Source organism: Emydura macquarii, unplaced genomic scaffold, assembly GCF_026122565.2.
Source record: "Emydura macquarii macquarii isolate MOO-44397 ecotype Brisbane River unplaced genomic scaffold, CSIRO-AGI_Emac_v2 contig_2768, whole genome shotgun sequence".
In the NCBI taxonomy this organism is placed as follows: domain Eukaryota; kingdom Metazoa; phylum Chordata; order Testudines; family Chelidae; genus Emydura; species Emydura macquarii.
This window is the reverse complement of record NW_027132905.1, coordinates 49,337,252-49,353,261: the sequence shown is the minus strand read 5'-3', so window position 1 is coordinate 49,353,261 and position 16,010 is coordinate 49,337,252. Positions and strand designations below refer to the sequence as shown.

General features: G+C 50.5%; 1 protein-coding gene across 3 annotated transcripts; it reads left to right on the top strand.

Annotated features, from left to right (window-relative positions):
• The first annotated feature begins 838 nt into the window (after positions 1-838).
• SLC66A1 (solute carrier family 66 member 1) lies at positions 839-15,396 on the top strand. Of its 3 annotated transcripts, none has more exons than XM_067567523.1 (9): positions 839-1,186; positions 2,747-2,838; positions 5,541-5,802; positions 10,569-10,698; positions 11,810-11,897; positions 12,742-12,893; positions 13,210-13,302; positions 13,972-14,157; positions 14,685-15,396. In XM_067567523.1, the coding sequence occupies exons 3-9, from the start codon at positions 5,633-5,635 to the stop codon at positions 14,781-14,783; spliced, it is 918 nt and encodes a 305-aa protein (XP_067423624.1). In that variant the 5' UTR covers positions 839-1,186; positions 2,747-2,838; positions 5,541-5,632; the 3' UTR covers positions 14,784-15,396. The 3 variants fall into 3 exon arrangements, with proteins under 3 accessions (XP_067423624.1, XP_067423622.1, XP_067423623.1); XM_067567521.1 differs by having other exon boundaries at positions 839-1,230; XM_067567522.1 differs by having other exon boundaries at positions 839-1,552.
• Positions 15,397-16,010: the final 614 nt, after the last annotated feature.

The window sequence follows — 16,010 nt, the reverse complement described above, 5'->3', positions numbered from 1 at the left end:
CTGCATAAAACCAGTCAGGGCTGTGCCCGGGGGGCAGGCAGGGTGCACACAGACCGGCCTATGTGTCCAGCAGCTCCAGTTACTGCCCCCGCCTGCTACCAGCCCTTCCACACCCAGCCTGCAGGGAGCGGGTCCCTGCCCCGCACCTCGCCGGTGCAGCCCCGCCAGGGCCCCTGCTCCCCTCGCTGCCCCCGGGGGCAGCAGCCCAGCTAGAGGGGATGGGCTCCCCCGCCTTCTGCCCCATGGCTGCCCCATGGCGGGATATCGAGCAGGGACAGCGCCCCCCGCCCCTCTCCTACTCCCCGCCCCACAGCCCGGTCCCCTCCCGTACCTGCGGGCCCGCCGCCGCCCGCCAGCAGCGCCCCCAGGATGCGCTCGGACGCGCCGCCCGCGTACATGTGGGCCGTGTCCAGCTGCCGGTGGCCCCGCTCCAGGAAGGCCCGCAGCAGCGCGGCGCCCGAACTCCATGGTGCCCAGCACCGAGGCCGGGCGCTGGGCCATGGCGGAGCGAGCCCGGCCGACCGTTAGAGCAGCAGCGCCTTAAACCGCCGCAGCGCGCGGGTGGCAGTTAGCAGCAGCAGCAGCAGCAGCATCCTACGCGCATGCGCCTGGCCGGGCCCGCCCCGCTCTAGGGACCGAAAAGAAAGGACTCGCTGCGCTGGCGGGCGCTAGGGACCGTCTCCAAATTCCCAGCCCGGTCGGTGACGGGTTGTTATGATCCCCTAGCGAAGAGCGGGGCTGGAACGGTGCTCGCCTGAGGCTGGCGGCAGAGGAGCTATTGCCCGGGGGTGGGGGGCGGGGTATGTGCTCTGAGGTGGGGGCTATTGCCCCTGCAGGGGGTAACTGCACGCGAGGGGGGGCTACGTGCCCCAGCCAGCAGGGCATTACTGCCCCAGGCGGGGACACGTGTCCTGGCGGATTACAGCCCGGCGCGGCAGTCAGGCCCGCGGGCCGGGGCGGGCCAGCCTGCGAGCGATGCGGGTCAGGTGACCGAGCCGGGTTACAAACAGCCCCGGGGGCCGGCCGGGCGCACACCGGCTAGGGCGGGCGAGGAGCCGCGGCAGGAGGAGGAGGAGAGACGTGGCCCGGCCCGGCCGAGGCGATTGCGGGGGCCGCCCCCGGCCGTGTTTCCTCCCCGGCCTGCGGAAAGGACAAAGCCGGCGGGCGAAGAACGTCCCTCGGAGCGGTGAGAGCTGCCGGGGTCCGGGCCCGGCCAGCCGCGGGGCTGGGGTGAGTCTCCAAGGGGTACCGGAGAGGGGCGATGCGGGGCACCCGTGCAGGGGGCGTATCTCCGGCTGAAGCGGGCCCGGGGGACGCAGGCACCCCCGACTCTTGCACAACACAGGACCCGGCCCTCGGCTCGCTCGGCCCCCGAGGCGGAGTCTCGGGCTCCGTGCAGCGCGCACGCTCCCCGCAAACCCAGGGAAGCTGCAGGCTGCATTTTTCTCTCCTTCTCCCATTGGAACAAGTCTTTCATCGAGCGCGTCCTGCCTCCGGCCCCGGATCCCTCCCCGAGCGCTGCGGGGCCCATAACAAGCAGCCCACCTTCCAGGTAGTCACACTTCGTTTTTCTGTCTCAAACCGCTCGGGGCGGCAGTATCCTTATCCCCAGCTACAGCGGGGGAAACAGGCACAGGGAGATGAAGAGATTTGCTCTGCACGGACAAACACCAGCTCTTCGTCTCCATGCCTTGCCTGCCGGGCTAGGCTGCCTGTTACACACTGACCAGGAGGACGCTCTAGACAACCGTCCCGTGTTTCCCGGAGAGGAGACCCTTTGTCCCCGCTTCACCCCCTTTCCAGGGATCGTGGGGATGGGACATGGTCAAGTTGGCACCGGCACCTTGCAATGCCGACGCACGCTCTTCTCCCTGGAGGTGAAAGTAGGTTGAAGGGGCGAGGGAGGGAAGTGAGAGCCAAGGAGAAGAAGCAGCAGCGGTGAGGGAGCATTGCTATCCCAAGCCAGGGAGAGGCTCAAAAGGTGCAGTCCATCCCCCACTAGGCTCTTCCTTACTTTAACCCTTGGTCATCATGTGACGTGCCCAGTTCAAATGGTTATTGTGGGGTGTTTGCAAATGTCCTGCTAGCTGTAACATGCTGAACGGTCAGTACTGGGCTCAGCCTCTGAAAGCTGATCCTGAAGTGTTGAATTCAACGGAAAATCCTGGAAAACCAAATAAATAGAAACTACTGTTAACACAGGAAAGTATATCCCCCCTTCTCATCCACACAGGGGAACAACCTCCTGGGGAGAGAACTGATGATCTAATGGGACTCCAGCTGCTATCAGCCCATATCCTAACACAGTGATGTTTCTCATAGGCCTTAAACTGACTTTTTTGGACCTGTGGCGGTTGGGAAATGGGACAAACTATAGTATGATCCCTCAAATTCCATGACAGCTGTCGAGCCCTCAGCCTCTTTCTGCAAAACTCCAACAAAGAGTGTGCATTTTGCCTACCTGTAGAATCCCTTACACTGGTATTTCTGGACTTTCTTTAGTAGGAAATACCTAGTGTTCGTGGAAGCACTTTGGCAGACTTGTAGGTGGGAGAAGACAGCTGAGAAGGAACAGGATAAGAGATTCCCACCCTCATGGGATATGGCCAGAATGACGAACCTCCTTTCCCATTTTATTATTAGTATTTAATGACCCCTCTCTCCCCCCTCATCTACACCCGTATTTTATTTAATGAAGGATTAACCTAGACATACAATTAATTGCTGTGTTTCATTTTGCTTTAAGGCTACTTTTTTCCTGTCATTGCGAGGTGCTTGTGTCTGGTGCTTACCGGGTAGTACTGAAACATCAGAGATGTGATACGGTGGAAGTTTCAGGTATGCTTGTATGTTGGGAGGGGAGATTTAGAGCAACTTTGTGCCAGTGGGGAGGCTGCCCTTGCAGTCTAGATGAGACCCAAGTCTGATCAGATCCCACAGAGCGGGGCTCAAATGGAGAAGTGATTAAACTGTGTCATCTGAGCTGTCATACTTTTGTCAAGAGCAGTTGGTACCGCCCCTTTGCAGTTACTATTTTTCCTCTTCTACAGCCAGATGTCTGCTTTATAGATAAAGTGCAGACCTGTGACTTAAGAGATCTGGCTTCTGTGACTGACTGGCTTTGGACAAGCCCCTTAAACTCTGTTTCAGTTTCTCCATCTGTAAAATGGGAATAGTAATCTCACGGGTATTTTGAGGGTTCATTTATTGTTGTAAAGTGCTTTGAACTCTTCTGACGGAAGCAAAGTAAGGTATTATTATTAGATGGGTCACTGCTGAGACATGATCAGCTGTGACGCAATTTCCTTCCACTTATAGGGTGTAACTTAAATCTTGTGCGTGTAAAGCATTACAAACCCACGCTAAATGAGCTGATGAGGGTACCTCAGTTGTGTATGAAATGGAGACCTTGTTGTTTACAATGAATAGTCAAAGTACAAGTTTCAGCTGCTGTACTTCAAGGAACAGCTTTGGGGGTTTATAACAGAGCCCTGCTTGGCTTGGGGGTGGATGTAATAAGAAATGGAAACTTTCTGACCAGCATCTGCAGCTAAGTAGAGATGATGAAGCACAAATGTTTTGGCACCAACTTCACCTGAGCTCCTGTTTGGACATGAGTTAAATCTCTAAACTCTGAACAAAGGTCCTTTCACACAAGTATTGTGACTAGAGAAGTCATTGTCTCCGTCCTTCGGGGGTGATGTGTAGCTAAAGCTTTGGGGGTGTCTCTGGAGATCACAGGCCACCAGAGCATGTATCCCCTGATTTTTGTTTGAAATGTCTTCAGCATTTTAATGGCAATTGTCTCTTAGAAAAGGAAAGGGAGAGTCCTGTTTCCAACATAAATCTGGAGGAAGGGACTAAGCAAGCCTCTTCATTGTGAGAACACAATATTCCCACTAATCAGTGGAGGTCTGAGTTAATGAATGTTGGCCAGCTACAAGCACTAAAATATGCTGTGGGAAGCTAGGAATTAGTGGAAGAGTTCCAGTGGAAACTTCTCAGAATCCCTAGTTGTCACGTTTTCACCCTCACCTGTCGCTTTGGGGATGCAGAAGAAATTTGTGTGATCTGACTCACAATATGGACCTAGCTGTCCATGGAGTATGCGACAACTATGTACACAGCGTGTGAATTGTTCCCAGTTTGGTTACACATGTCCTCCGGCTGACATCTTGCATATGCTGCTCTCTGGGGATGCTATGGACAGCTGTGAATTTGAACTCCTGGTCAGAGCTACAGGTGCTCCTGATCCATGCTATGTAACATTCTTTCTGCTGAGGCATATACCTTAGCCAAGGCTTGAGTGACATGATGTACTGAACAGGCAGCAGTCTTGTTCCAGCACGGCTAAACCAGTGGTCCTCAGTGGGGAATTTTAATCAAGTCGGAAGTTCTCTCACCCTTCCTTCTGATCACCTGGCCTATCACTGTGGTGGCATTGTGTCTGGGAGATGGGCTGCATCGGATGCGGCCTTTCAAAGGGAACAAAGTGGCATGGGATAATAGGGAGAAAAGGAACACACACTCTGTTAGTTCAAACTCGTCATCATCCACATGGATCTGTTCCCATAACGTAGCATGACTGAAGGCTGCCCCTTTACTGACAAACAGCCTGAGTCCTCCATAGGCAGATCTTGCTCCTGTCCTGATGTCCCACCAGTGCCAGCACCATTAGCTGAGAAGATTGTTTTTCATCAGAGTCCCTGCCCATGCAGAGCCAGTGAATGTCCAGACAGGTCTCATTCTCTCCTTGCTTACCCTCGTGTAACTCAGCTGGCTTCAGTGGGGTTACCCCTTTCTGGGCCCACAGCGAGAAGAGGGTCAGAGCTGATATTTCAGTGAAGAGAAGGAAATTCGGGTGTTCTGATTTGGGGCAGTTTGAGAATGAGATTTTCCAGCAGAAGTTTCTGCACAGCAAGTCAGCCAGGCCAGCGCTGGCAGGTTAGCAGGTATCTGGCTCAGTTGGGGGGAAAGCCCTTTGCTTAGTTTTCTTTTCTCTGCAGTGACTCTTCCTTAGGAAGGAAAATAAACCAGGTCATGGGGAGTAGCCGGAAGACGTAAATATTCTATAGCTGCAAAGGGGCCCCTGGCGGACTTGCTGCATTTCTTATTCTGAGTCATCACAGATGAGCCCAGGTGACCAGGGCTGATGTGACTGTAGGAAGTAGAACCTGGATCTACTAAAAATCTGTTTTAAAGACCTGCTTTTGAGCACTTGCTTTGGCGAGAAGCATATGCTGAGCGAGGGGGTGTCTCTCTCATAATCATGTGTGCTGCTGAAAGGACGTTCCACGTAGACCTCACATTTGTTTATAGTGAATTTAGTGCTGGCTTGACAGTTCTGGAGACTGAAGTTCTTTATCAACAGACCAATCTGTGATTACCTGTCCCCTAGGCCACTAAAGGCCCATTAGATAGTAACTGTTCTATTGCAAGGTGAGCTAACTTTAAACCAACAAAGCAGAGCTAAAAGAAGCCATCTGTCTTCTTGTTGCTGTTAATACAGCCTTTTTCCTTCTCCCCATTTATTCCAACAGGTTCAGTGTCTGGCTCTGAATAAAGAGATGCCCCCTGCTGTCTGACCCCTGCAGTCTCTTCACTAAAAGGTTGACCCATTCCTGACTGTGCTATGCACTCACGGCTTTGGCGAGGTTCCCTAGGAGGAAATTTCTCGGACTGTCCCAATGGCTCTCAGTGGGTATGGGATGTGTTCAGTGAATGTGCCCAGGATGGCCGGGACATCGCCAGTGTTGCTTTGGGTCTGGTTTCCATCTTCTGCTTTGCGGCAGCTTCCTTTCCGTAAGTAAAACTGTTCTGCTCCCCATCAAGGTGAGTGCCCTAGATGCCCAGTGGAGGGGATTCTAGATCCAGCTGGCGTTTTGTCCTTCTCTGTTTGTTTGTGATGGCTTCCAAAACATCACACAAAAGCCAAGAGCCTCCCTTGGAGATCTTGAGCACAGCCCCTTGACTCACCCTACTGAAGGACTTGACTGGTCTTGGCTTTGAAGGGCTGGGTTTAAAATGGGGAGAGGGCTGGTGGAGAAGGAATAGCTGTTCAATTTACAGCTTCAAGCTTGTCATCCACACGAAATGAGGCGTAGTTCATTGCTAGGGCTGCTGCATGATGTGAAACATCTCTAGTGTTCCATCCAGAGGTAGCTGCATCTCCGTGATTGAAGTGATTCCTTTATTTATATAGTTTGCATAATATGTTGGGCTTCTTCAGGATCAAAATTGTTAAAAGGACAGACTGTAGATTGGGGAGATGCAAGGAAAATGCAGATGTTCTGAGAGCTTCTTTCACTTCTAAATACACGGTGAGGTGGTTTCGCAATTAGAGAGGCTGTTACTCTAATGGAACTTCTGCGTAATCCATAAATTAGCACATAGCAGATCAGCAGCGTAGTGTCTCCCCCTCCACCCCCCTCCCGGTCAGACTGTGACATGCAGATCATGTGGACAGAAGAACCTCTGAGGAAAGCAGTCTGGAGAGGCTGAGCTCAGCAGTTTCTTGGAAAATGAGCTTTGTCCCCAGCCCACAGGGAGTGAGAAGGTGCTAGTATGGCAGGACTGCCATATTAGGGCTAACCAGCTGTGCCTGCTCCTAAAATCAAGAATGAGTCACTTCCTGGTTAGGAATGTAACCTGTCTGCATACAATTGAGGAGCATGTCTCTATCACTCTTGCTGTCCCAGATGCCCCTATAGAATGCACAACTGTCAGTGGGGAGCCTTGGAAGTGGGTCAAGCCTGGCTCGCTGTAGGTGAAGGCATGTGTCACTAACTTGCTGACTGGTTACATCCAGTCTACTATCTGGCCATCAGCTGACCGACATCCCAGCTACAATATCAGTGGCAAACTACCTGCCTAGCCCAATTGGACCAGGGTGGGTAGTGGCTGACTGACCTAAATAAGTAGCTGGTGACTAATGGGAAGCAGGCTCTCATCCTCTGGCCTGGTGAGGCAGGATCTGCAGGAAGGGGCTGATGGCTCTGCCTCCCAGAATAGTCTAGTTCTTGGTTTTTGAAGGGGAGAGTTTTCTCCCCATCTGCAGGAGCAAATCTTCTCACTGCTTTTCAGGTGCATTTGCTGCCTTCCTTCTAGCCTTTCTCTGATGAGTCTGTGGCAGGTGCTAGGACAGAGCTAGCATGCGCTTATTTGCCTGTATCTTTAAAATGTATCTGCCCATGTGGGCTAGGCCCCTGGACAATGACCGGGTCACAAAACCCAAATCCACAGTGAGCGAGATGCTGCTGTTGCCAGTTAAACTATCCGGGACTGACAATGCCTGAGCCTCCCTCCCACCTTCTCAAAAACTGGAAGGGGGGAAATACCATCAGCACCTTGGAGAAGAGCTGGCACAAGGATACCTTACCACTCTGTCCCAGCATGTAGACCTCCGGCACCTCAACCCCCACCTTCTTCCCCAGATGTAGGTCCCTTGTCTTTAAGAGCGAGTAGTTTGTTCCTGGCCCCTATAACAGCGGTGCAGCCCCTTCACAGGCCAGCTATCACTCTTTCAGGGGCTTAGAGGAGGTCAGGTCATATCTTTGGCTAACAGCTGCCCTCGGTGATTTGGGGAGTGAATGGATTCATTTTAAAGCTGTACTCACACTACCCCCCAGGCCTTTTCTTGGCCTGCTAAATCTAACCAAGTGTGTGGATGCCAATCCACACTCTGTGACCAGGACACCCAACTAACCTCTTATTTAGAACTGCCTAGGGGTGCTGCAGCAGTTAGATACAGCATAGGGCAAATTAGCTCAAGTTTTCCCATTGCTGTTCCCCAGTGGAACAAAGTGGGGGGACTCAGAAATGTATCCAGAAAGTGATAGATGCTCCTCAAAGCATGAACTGAGTCAGCAGTGAACAGGGCATAACCCTCCCAGGAGCAATGGTGTCTACTCCGGACCAACAGAGGGAGTGTGGCACAGAGAGAGAAGTGAGTTGTTTGGCCAGTGACATCAAAGCTATTTGAAGACACAAGGGATCTGATCGAAGACCCTATTAAAGATCTGCTTCGGTCATATTGCACATAGTGAATCAAGTAGGTAATTTATATAGAAGTCAATTTCCTTTTCCCCCAACCTCTGTCTACTTGTCTTTCCTCTGATAGTGAGCTTTTCAGAGCAGGGGCCACCCTTCATATCCTGTTTGGAAAGTGCCTAGCACGTTGTTACTGCAAATAAATAACTCTGTAATCAAAATCAAATCCTATCCTTCAAAGGTAGCCACGTGCTGAGCAGGGATACAGGTATAACACACAATACCTCGATCACTTTGTTGTAACTCTAGCATTTTCCAGCTCTAAAGCACTTTGCACAAAGAGATGGTCACAATCTATTTTGAGGCGGTGGGAGACCGAAACCAGGAAGCCTCTATCCTAATCATCCATGGCGCTCATAAACAAACCAGGCGCTGTCTAAACCAGACACTGAAGATCTCAGGCCTCTTCCCGTACAAGCAGGAGCTTGCCTGCTCTTTTGTTGCCCAGTGCACTGCATACCTGGCTTCGTCTCACCGGAGTTGTATTACGTTTGGCGTGACAGGAGCTATAGCAGTTCAAGCTCAGTTCCTTGCTGCTGCTCTAAAGCAAGTCAGAAGAAGGTGCTCGTGGCATTGCTTTGTGGATCCCATTTTAAAAACAGAGATTCAGTCCTTTGAGGGGCTCTTTGGGGAGCAGAGGGAAGTCGCCTGTGAGAGGTGAACAGCCCATCAACCCAGCTAAAGGGTGAACAAAACCCCACTGGAAACCACGTGGGGGAGGAACGACCCTGGCTGCTTAAGACCTGGGGCTGCCTACTGGAGGGGAAGTTCTTGCTGCACGTTTCACTATAGTGCCCATTATCTGACTTTAACGTTTTCTGTGGGCAGATTTAAGAGCAGGGGGAAACAGGCTGTCTTCTGTGGCAGGCCTGAACACTTGCCTTGTGTCCTCTGGCTTCCTGGGACGCCTGCCTTGAGTGACTTCCAGTTCCTATCGCCAAATTAACTCCTGAACCCACAGGAACTGGACAGAGTCAGCAGATTGTCAGACCGATTTACTGAGCTGATGAACTACCCAGAGGAGGTTCCAGAGCAGGAATCTTGCCCAGCAATGCACATCAGGCAGAGCTCCTCCTCTTTGGAGATTCAGATAGAAGCCTCTCATGTGCTGTGGGGGGGCAGCTTAATAGGAAACAGTGCACCTGAGGCCAGCACAGGAGGGTCACAGCAGGTGATCTGAATAGCAGACAAACTGTGGCTAATGCTGGAGGCTGAAGGTTGGAATCATCACCTGATGCACAGTCTTATCCTCTGTGGTGAAGCTCCAGATACTGAGAGTCAGACTGACCAGGCTTTTTGCTGGCAGTGAACAATTGCTCCTCATTCCACAATAGGCTAATGCAGTGCAGCCTGCTTTTTGAGACGGTTGCCGGTGAAGGGAAGCTGTGGCACCCTGAAATTCCCCATACTGCAAAGTGTGGTAAATCCGCTCTCCATTATGTGCTGACTCAGAAAGAGGGAGAGGCCATGGTGGTGTAGCCGGTTCCCCTTCTCTACATGCTGGCTTTGAAATTTGATCAAACCCAGAGTAGCATTGTTCTTCCTGGCTTGTAAACTGTGGTGCAGAGACTACAAGGTCCTACAAGGAACTGGTGGCAAAACCAAGAATAAAGCAGAGTCCCAGCTCCCAGGCTGTTGCTCTATCCACTAGAATTACCATTTCCCCCATGAAAGTGAGAGGTGGATAACACTATGCAGAGAGCAGGCAGGTGGTGTGCACGCATTTCCCACAATGCGACTTGCAACACCCTTGGTAATCCTGAGCTCGGAGAGCCATGCTGTTGCTGTCTGGCAGAAGGGCTGGGTGGCAGGCAGCAGCTATGGGCCGTGTGGCCAGGGCGGTTCTGCTCTGGATTTCCTGGAGCACAAAGATGGTGGTGTTAAACCTGGGGAGTGGAGACCGTGAACGTTTGGATTAAGCCAGGAGATCAAAGAGTCTCTCCAGCCTCTTTCCCTTCCCTTGCCAGCCCTCTGGGGCCAGAGCAGCACTCACTAAAATGCCTTTGGCTGGTAGGTCAGCAGAGCCAGCTTTCCACAGCCTGGACAAGGTCCAGATTAGGGGCACAAGAGCGAGAGCAGTACTAGTACCTCCAGTGATGTGGGGTTTCCAGGCTGCGCATTCTTGATGCATGTGACTTGCCATAATGTGGGCTGTGGTAGGGAGGGAACCCACTGAAAGCCCTCCTCGCAGCTATTCATCCTGGTAAAATCACCGATGGGTCAGTGTCTTAGGGCTTGTCTACATGAGGAAACTTACCAGCAGAACTGTACCAGTTTAACAATACTGCTATAGTTTTGCTGGGAAATTACCCTGTGTAGACAAGCCCTGAGCCTGCTGACAGTTTGTATTCCTCTCCTGAGTTTAAAAACTAATGTAGCATCTAGTCCATCAGGGGAGGGGGGGGTCTCGCGTTCAAGGAGCCCCTGGCCTCTGCCCCACTAGCGTATTGGTGAATTGATTGTGTAGAGCTGACTCTCTCTCTCTCTCTCTCTCTCTCTCTCTCTCTCTCTCTCCACAGCCAATATTACAAGGCCTGTAAAACAGGTAATATGGACCAGGCTCTCTCCATATACTTCCTGCTGGGCTGGCTGGGAGGAGACTCCTTAAATTTAATAGGCTCTTTCCTGGCCAACCAGTTGCCACTACAGGTAATGACGTAGGTTTTTCTGTGATTGAGTCTGGCTGGCAGGGATTGTAGTGTCCAGAGTCTCTGTGTGGGCGAAGGGGAGGAAATAATCTAGCTCACTGGTATAAGAGTGACTCCCGTGTGGGTGTGGGTGTGGGTGAATGGATTTAGGATACTTATCAAAAGAATGACAATAATGCTTGCTGTTCTATAACTTCTATAGGGCAAGATTGTCACAACAATAAGTAGAGATGGGCCTGAACCATGCAGTTGGGATCTGGAGCCAAAAATCTTCCAGGTGCATGGGCGTCTGGCTCTGGGCTTTGGACCCTTCTCACTGTCCAAGCAGTAAAGATCATTTTCTGATTGATAGAGGAGGCTTGACCCAGGGTAGAGCCGCTGTGCGGTCTGGGGCTCTGCCACCATCAGGCTCAATCCAGCATTTCAGACAGCTAAGATCGGCTGACTTACTTTCAAATTAATTTCTTGAGCACACGGGTAAGAAATGCCTCTTGCCCTATGGATTTTCTGAAGAATGCACTGAACCAAAGAGAAGCCCCTAGGTTGCTGGAGGTTGTCTAGGTCATGGTTGTGGCCTGAGAGAAGGAGTGTTGTTCTATAAGATGAAGAGATGTCCCAAAGTCATGCATATTATCTCTGTCTGTGAATCATTTTCTTGCAGGAGGTGAGGCTAGTTGATGAAAATTCAAGGCAGGGCATCTTTTCTCCTGTTAGATCAGGGTGGCCAAAGTGCAACCCCAGGATTCCACATTATCGCCATTTTACAGATGATGATATTGACTTCCTTTGTAAAGCGCTTTGAGATCTGCTGATTAAAAACTCTGCATAAGAGACAGGGATTATAATTATTACATTGTTGCGTCCCTCATTCTGAATGGAGCCTGTGGAGGCTACACGGGCCACTGTGCAATGCCTCTGACTGGAGCAGGAGAGAGCCTTCCAGGCTGGGCTTTGCAGAAGAGCAGCTATGGCAGCTTCAGCTACAATCAGAATGAGGAAAGCTGCTTAAGCTTCCAGTCAGCCCTTAGCTGAGCAGCATCTGGGGGGTCCTTCTGTGGCTGAGCTGTGAGAGGCAGTTCTGCCGTATCACTGAAGATTGTTTCCTCCTGCAGGCTTACACTGCGATTTACTACGTGCTGGCAGACCTGGTCATGTTGTCTCTGTACCTCTACTACAAAGTCAAGAACCAGCGCAGAGGCTGTGAGTTGATGGTTACTAACACAATCCAGCAACACTTGATTGTGCAAATGCATTTTTGAAAGCTGCTTCTTCCTGCAGTGGCACTGATGCTGATGGCTGTGGGAGAAGCTCAAGCAGTAGCCTGCTGGGCTTAAACATCTTTCCTGCTTCATTCATAAGAGCACAGCAGGGATGTGGTGGCCAGAGACCACTTCTGGGTAGCACTGTATGAATTTACACTATTAAAGCTGGTCTCGTAAACTTAAAGATCAGAAGGGACCATCATGCTCATCGAGTCTGACCTCCTGGACATTGCAAGCTACAGAACCTTGCCCACCCACTCCTGTAATAGACCCCTAACCTGTTAGCAATAGCAGGCCCTCTTTAACACAGGGGCATCTGGCTTCTCTCATGAGATCAAGATGACAAAAAAATTCCCAAAGGACTCCAGGCTGAAGGCAGATTAAAATCCCTTAAACACTAATGCACTGACTAAGGAATACTGTAAATACCAGTTAGTTCTAAACTAAGAAAAATGATTGGTAACTGGACTAGCAAGAGAGACACAGTTGATTGGATTCAAGGCTTGCAACCTAGCCTATAAATATGGAAATCCTTGTGGAGTTGGAGATCTAGCTATTTCTGAGCTGCTATTTATCCTGGGAAAGAATCTGATCTCTTTGCATCCTGGAATTCTGAACCTGCCACTGTGGAACTGTTGCTTCCCTCTTCTGTGGGATGGCAGTGGCCCTGCTTTTCCAGAGGTGACGGGATACAGGTTGCCTCATGCTGCGCAGCATCATGGACATGTTCACCCCCTTTCTTTAGTGGCACTTTCTAATTCCCCTCTGCTTTCTCTTCCCAGTCTCTGCTCCAATTAACGCAGCCTTTGCCTTCATTTTCCTGGGAACGGTGTCAGCAACATCCTTGCTGGGCAGAACTGGCTCCACAGTTGAATCGGTGCCATTTAGAGGGAGGACTCTTCTGTCCACCGCAGTGGATGAGGCTGGAGGCGAGGTGAGCCTCTCTCTCTATGGGGTGGGGGTGAAAGAGGGGGAGGGTTTGTGGGAAAGATGAGTAATCAGTTTGAAATGGGACTGTCCCACAGAGAGGGAGGGCTGGCAACCCTATCATGTGACTCTGTTTCAACCAATGGCTAGCCAGGCAACTCAAAAAAGCTATTAACCAGATGGAAAGACAACAGTGCATACCTGGGTTTGGTCAGTCACATGATTTCACCTCTGCCACCAGTTGCCTGTACATCCAAGGGTATAGTTCTGTGTGCGCCTGGAACAGTGCCTGACAGCGGGGTGTTTTATGTCTTGCCCTGCAGCCTTTCACCAAGAAGGAAATCATTGGCTTCACCATTGGCTCCATCTCCTCCTTGCTGTATCTGTTCTCCCGGGTGCCCCAGATCTACACTAATGTAAGTGGACTCAAGGTGGGAGCTCCCTCCCTGCTGGGACTCCAGAGCTGGGTGTAGGGGAGCATCCTTCACCCCTAAGGGGTGCTGATGCAAGAAGCAGACGGCTCTAGGCCACTAACTAGCTGTTTCCATCACCTCTCCATGGGCCATCTCTCTGTACTTTCACACTGAGTAGACTCATTTAACCTCTTCACTTCCATGCAGCAGCTGTTTCTCCCCCTCTGGTTTAAATGTAAATATCCTGGTTTAAAGGCAGGACTTGAATTTTGTTTAATATCTTACAACTGCAGTTGACAGGCTACTGGGGTTGAGCCCACTCAATCATTTAGAACTTGTGCTATGGTGGGTATCTCTGTGGAGAGGGGTGATGAATGAAGGCTTCCTCGCTGCTGGAAACACTCGATATACTCGGCATGGATTCCCAGGTGCTGTGCAAAGGGAGGAAGATCTAGAAGCTAGCTAAGCTTAGTGAGTGCTGCTATCTGCTGTTCGAAGGACAAGCTTCTTAGTATTGGCATGCGTAGGGTCAGTTCAGCATGCCCTGCTGCAACTCCAGCAGATGTGCCAAGAAGAGCAGGGAAAACGAAAATGGGAATTGTACTCCAGAGAATTGGCCAACAGCTGTACCCCTTGCTCTTCAACCCCTTCTAATGTGGCTTCCTCTTTCAGTTCAAGAGGAAATCTACTACGGGTGTCTCATACTCTCTTTTCGCTTTGGTGATGCTCGGGAACTTGCTGTATGGATTAAGTGTGCTTCTGAAGAACCCAGACCCAGGCCAAGCCGAAGGCAACTACATCCTTCATCACCTCCCCTGGCTGATTGGCAGCCTGGGTGTCCTGTTTCTTGATGTGATTGTATCCTCTTCCAGTAATGGTTTCCCCATGATTCTGGGATGCTACCAGCTACAGTTATTTCTCATGCTCTGTAGAAATAGCCATTACAAAACTGGTCTCTTCTGGGGTGAGGGGTGGGCAGGGCTGTTCAGAGGCAGATTTTTGTTGATGCTGTTACACAGCTAGCCTGTGCTTTGCAGCTGAAGTCCTTCCCCATGTGTTAGTAAGAGATCATTATAATGTTGTGACAGATAGATGCTTAGTACTGTTCCTAGCATGAAGGGCCCCTGATCCTATTTGGGGCCTCTGGTCCCTGCCTTAATACAATAAAATACATAGCTCTTATCTGTAGATCTCAAAGTGCTTTACAAAGGAGGTAGCCATAATTATCCCCATCTTATAATGGGAACAATGTACTTGTTGGCACAGAAAGAACCAACTGACCTCTATTTCCCCAAGCACTTAAACACTTTCTCCTTAGACAGAGCTACCTCACTGCTCCTACGCAGACCCTGCTCTAAAGAAAATAAGCCTTAACGCCTCCTCAGATCTCCTTCCAGTTCCTTGCCTATCGGCAGAAAAGGCCCTGCACTTTTGGAGAGAGAGAGGCCCTGATTGGCAAGCAAGATGAAGCCCTTGACAGCTGACCAAGGAATTGTCCCAAAGCAAGAAAAATGGGTTACTGGTGAGAACGCTGGCTTCAAACTAAGGCACAGCAAGTTGCCATCAGGTTCCTTGGCTGTTTTGGGGCAACTTCTGTTAACAGAAGGGGATGCAAGCCAATATGTGATATGCTGCTTCCTAAGGAAAGTGCTTAGCCACGTGGCAGAGGACTTTCCTGGTAGATCTCACCTGCTTGTTGTGATGACTCTAAAGGGATTAAATATTGTGAAATTTCTCTACCTGGATCATAGTTTTTTTAAAAAACAAGCTGAATTTGATTCTGCCATCAGACATTACTAGCAACAATGAAAAAACTGTGGTGGATGGCGGGGAGCAATGAGGCTGTTTTAGCTTAAAACAGGAAGGTAATGAACACCAATGTTGTAAGCGGCTGTCATTTAACTGCACCTTTAAAGGTTTATTCACTATGGTTCCCTTTGCCTATATGAATAATGTTGCACATTCTTCTTCTGGCAGTTGAGACAGGGAGTGAGGCCAGGGCTGGGTTGGGGAGGCACTTTAATACACGTGTGTGTGTTTTTATCTAAATGTTTTGGCAGTCGACTTCCTAGGAAAAATAAATCCTTGTCCAACATGCCTCCTTTGGTTTTTATTGTCGTGACTCAAAGAACAAATGGTCTTGCAGCATGACTATCGCCTGCCTATGCCTATTCACTCTCACCATCAGGGGCACTGGAAAAATAGTGGTGGTGCTGAGAGCCAAAGAACCAAACTGTAAACCTTGTATGTAATGGAAACCACGTTAAGCCAGGGAGTGCAGCAGCACCCCTCGTTCCAGCACCAATGCTCACTGTGTAAACTTTCATTTGTTCCCGATTGTGACTTTATTTCACATCCATTTTTGCCCTAGAGGTCCTGCATGTCTAAAGCAGGTATGCTGGCAGGGACTCCCCAAGGTATCTGCCAAGTAAGACAGGCACTATATCTCTCCCCCCATCCCCATTTTAAATATTAGCCTTCCATTGATATTGCTGGGCTCTACCTGCTCCAGGCAGCAGATGCCTTCTAGTAGGAGGGGCCTAGCCTGCATCCTTCCTGAGTCGTCATGCTTGGGGTGTGTGACTTAACTTCATACTTTGGTCTAAACTAGACAGAAACTTCCCCTTTTCATTTCAGAAGCGACTGAAAGAGGAATTGTTGGTGATAAACTTGCAAATATTCTGGGTATGAGGCCAGCAGACGTAGGAGAC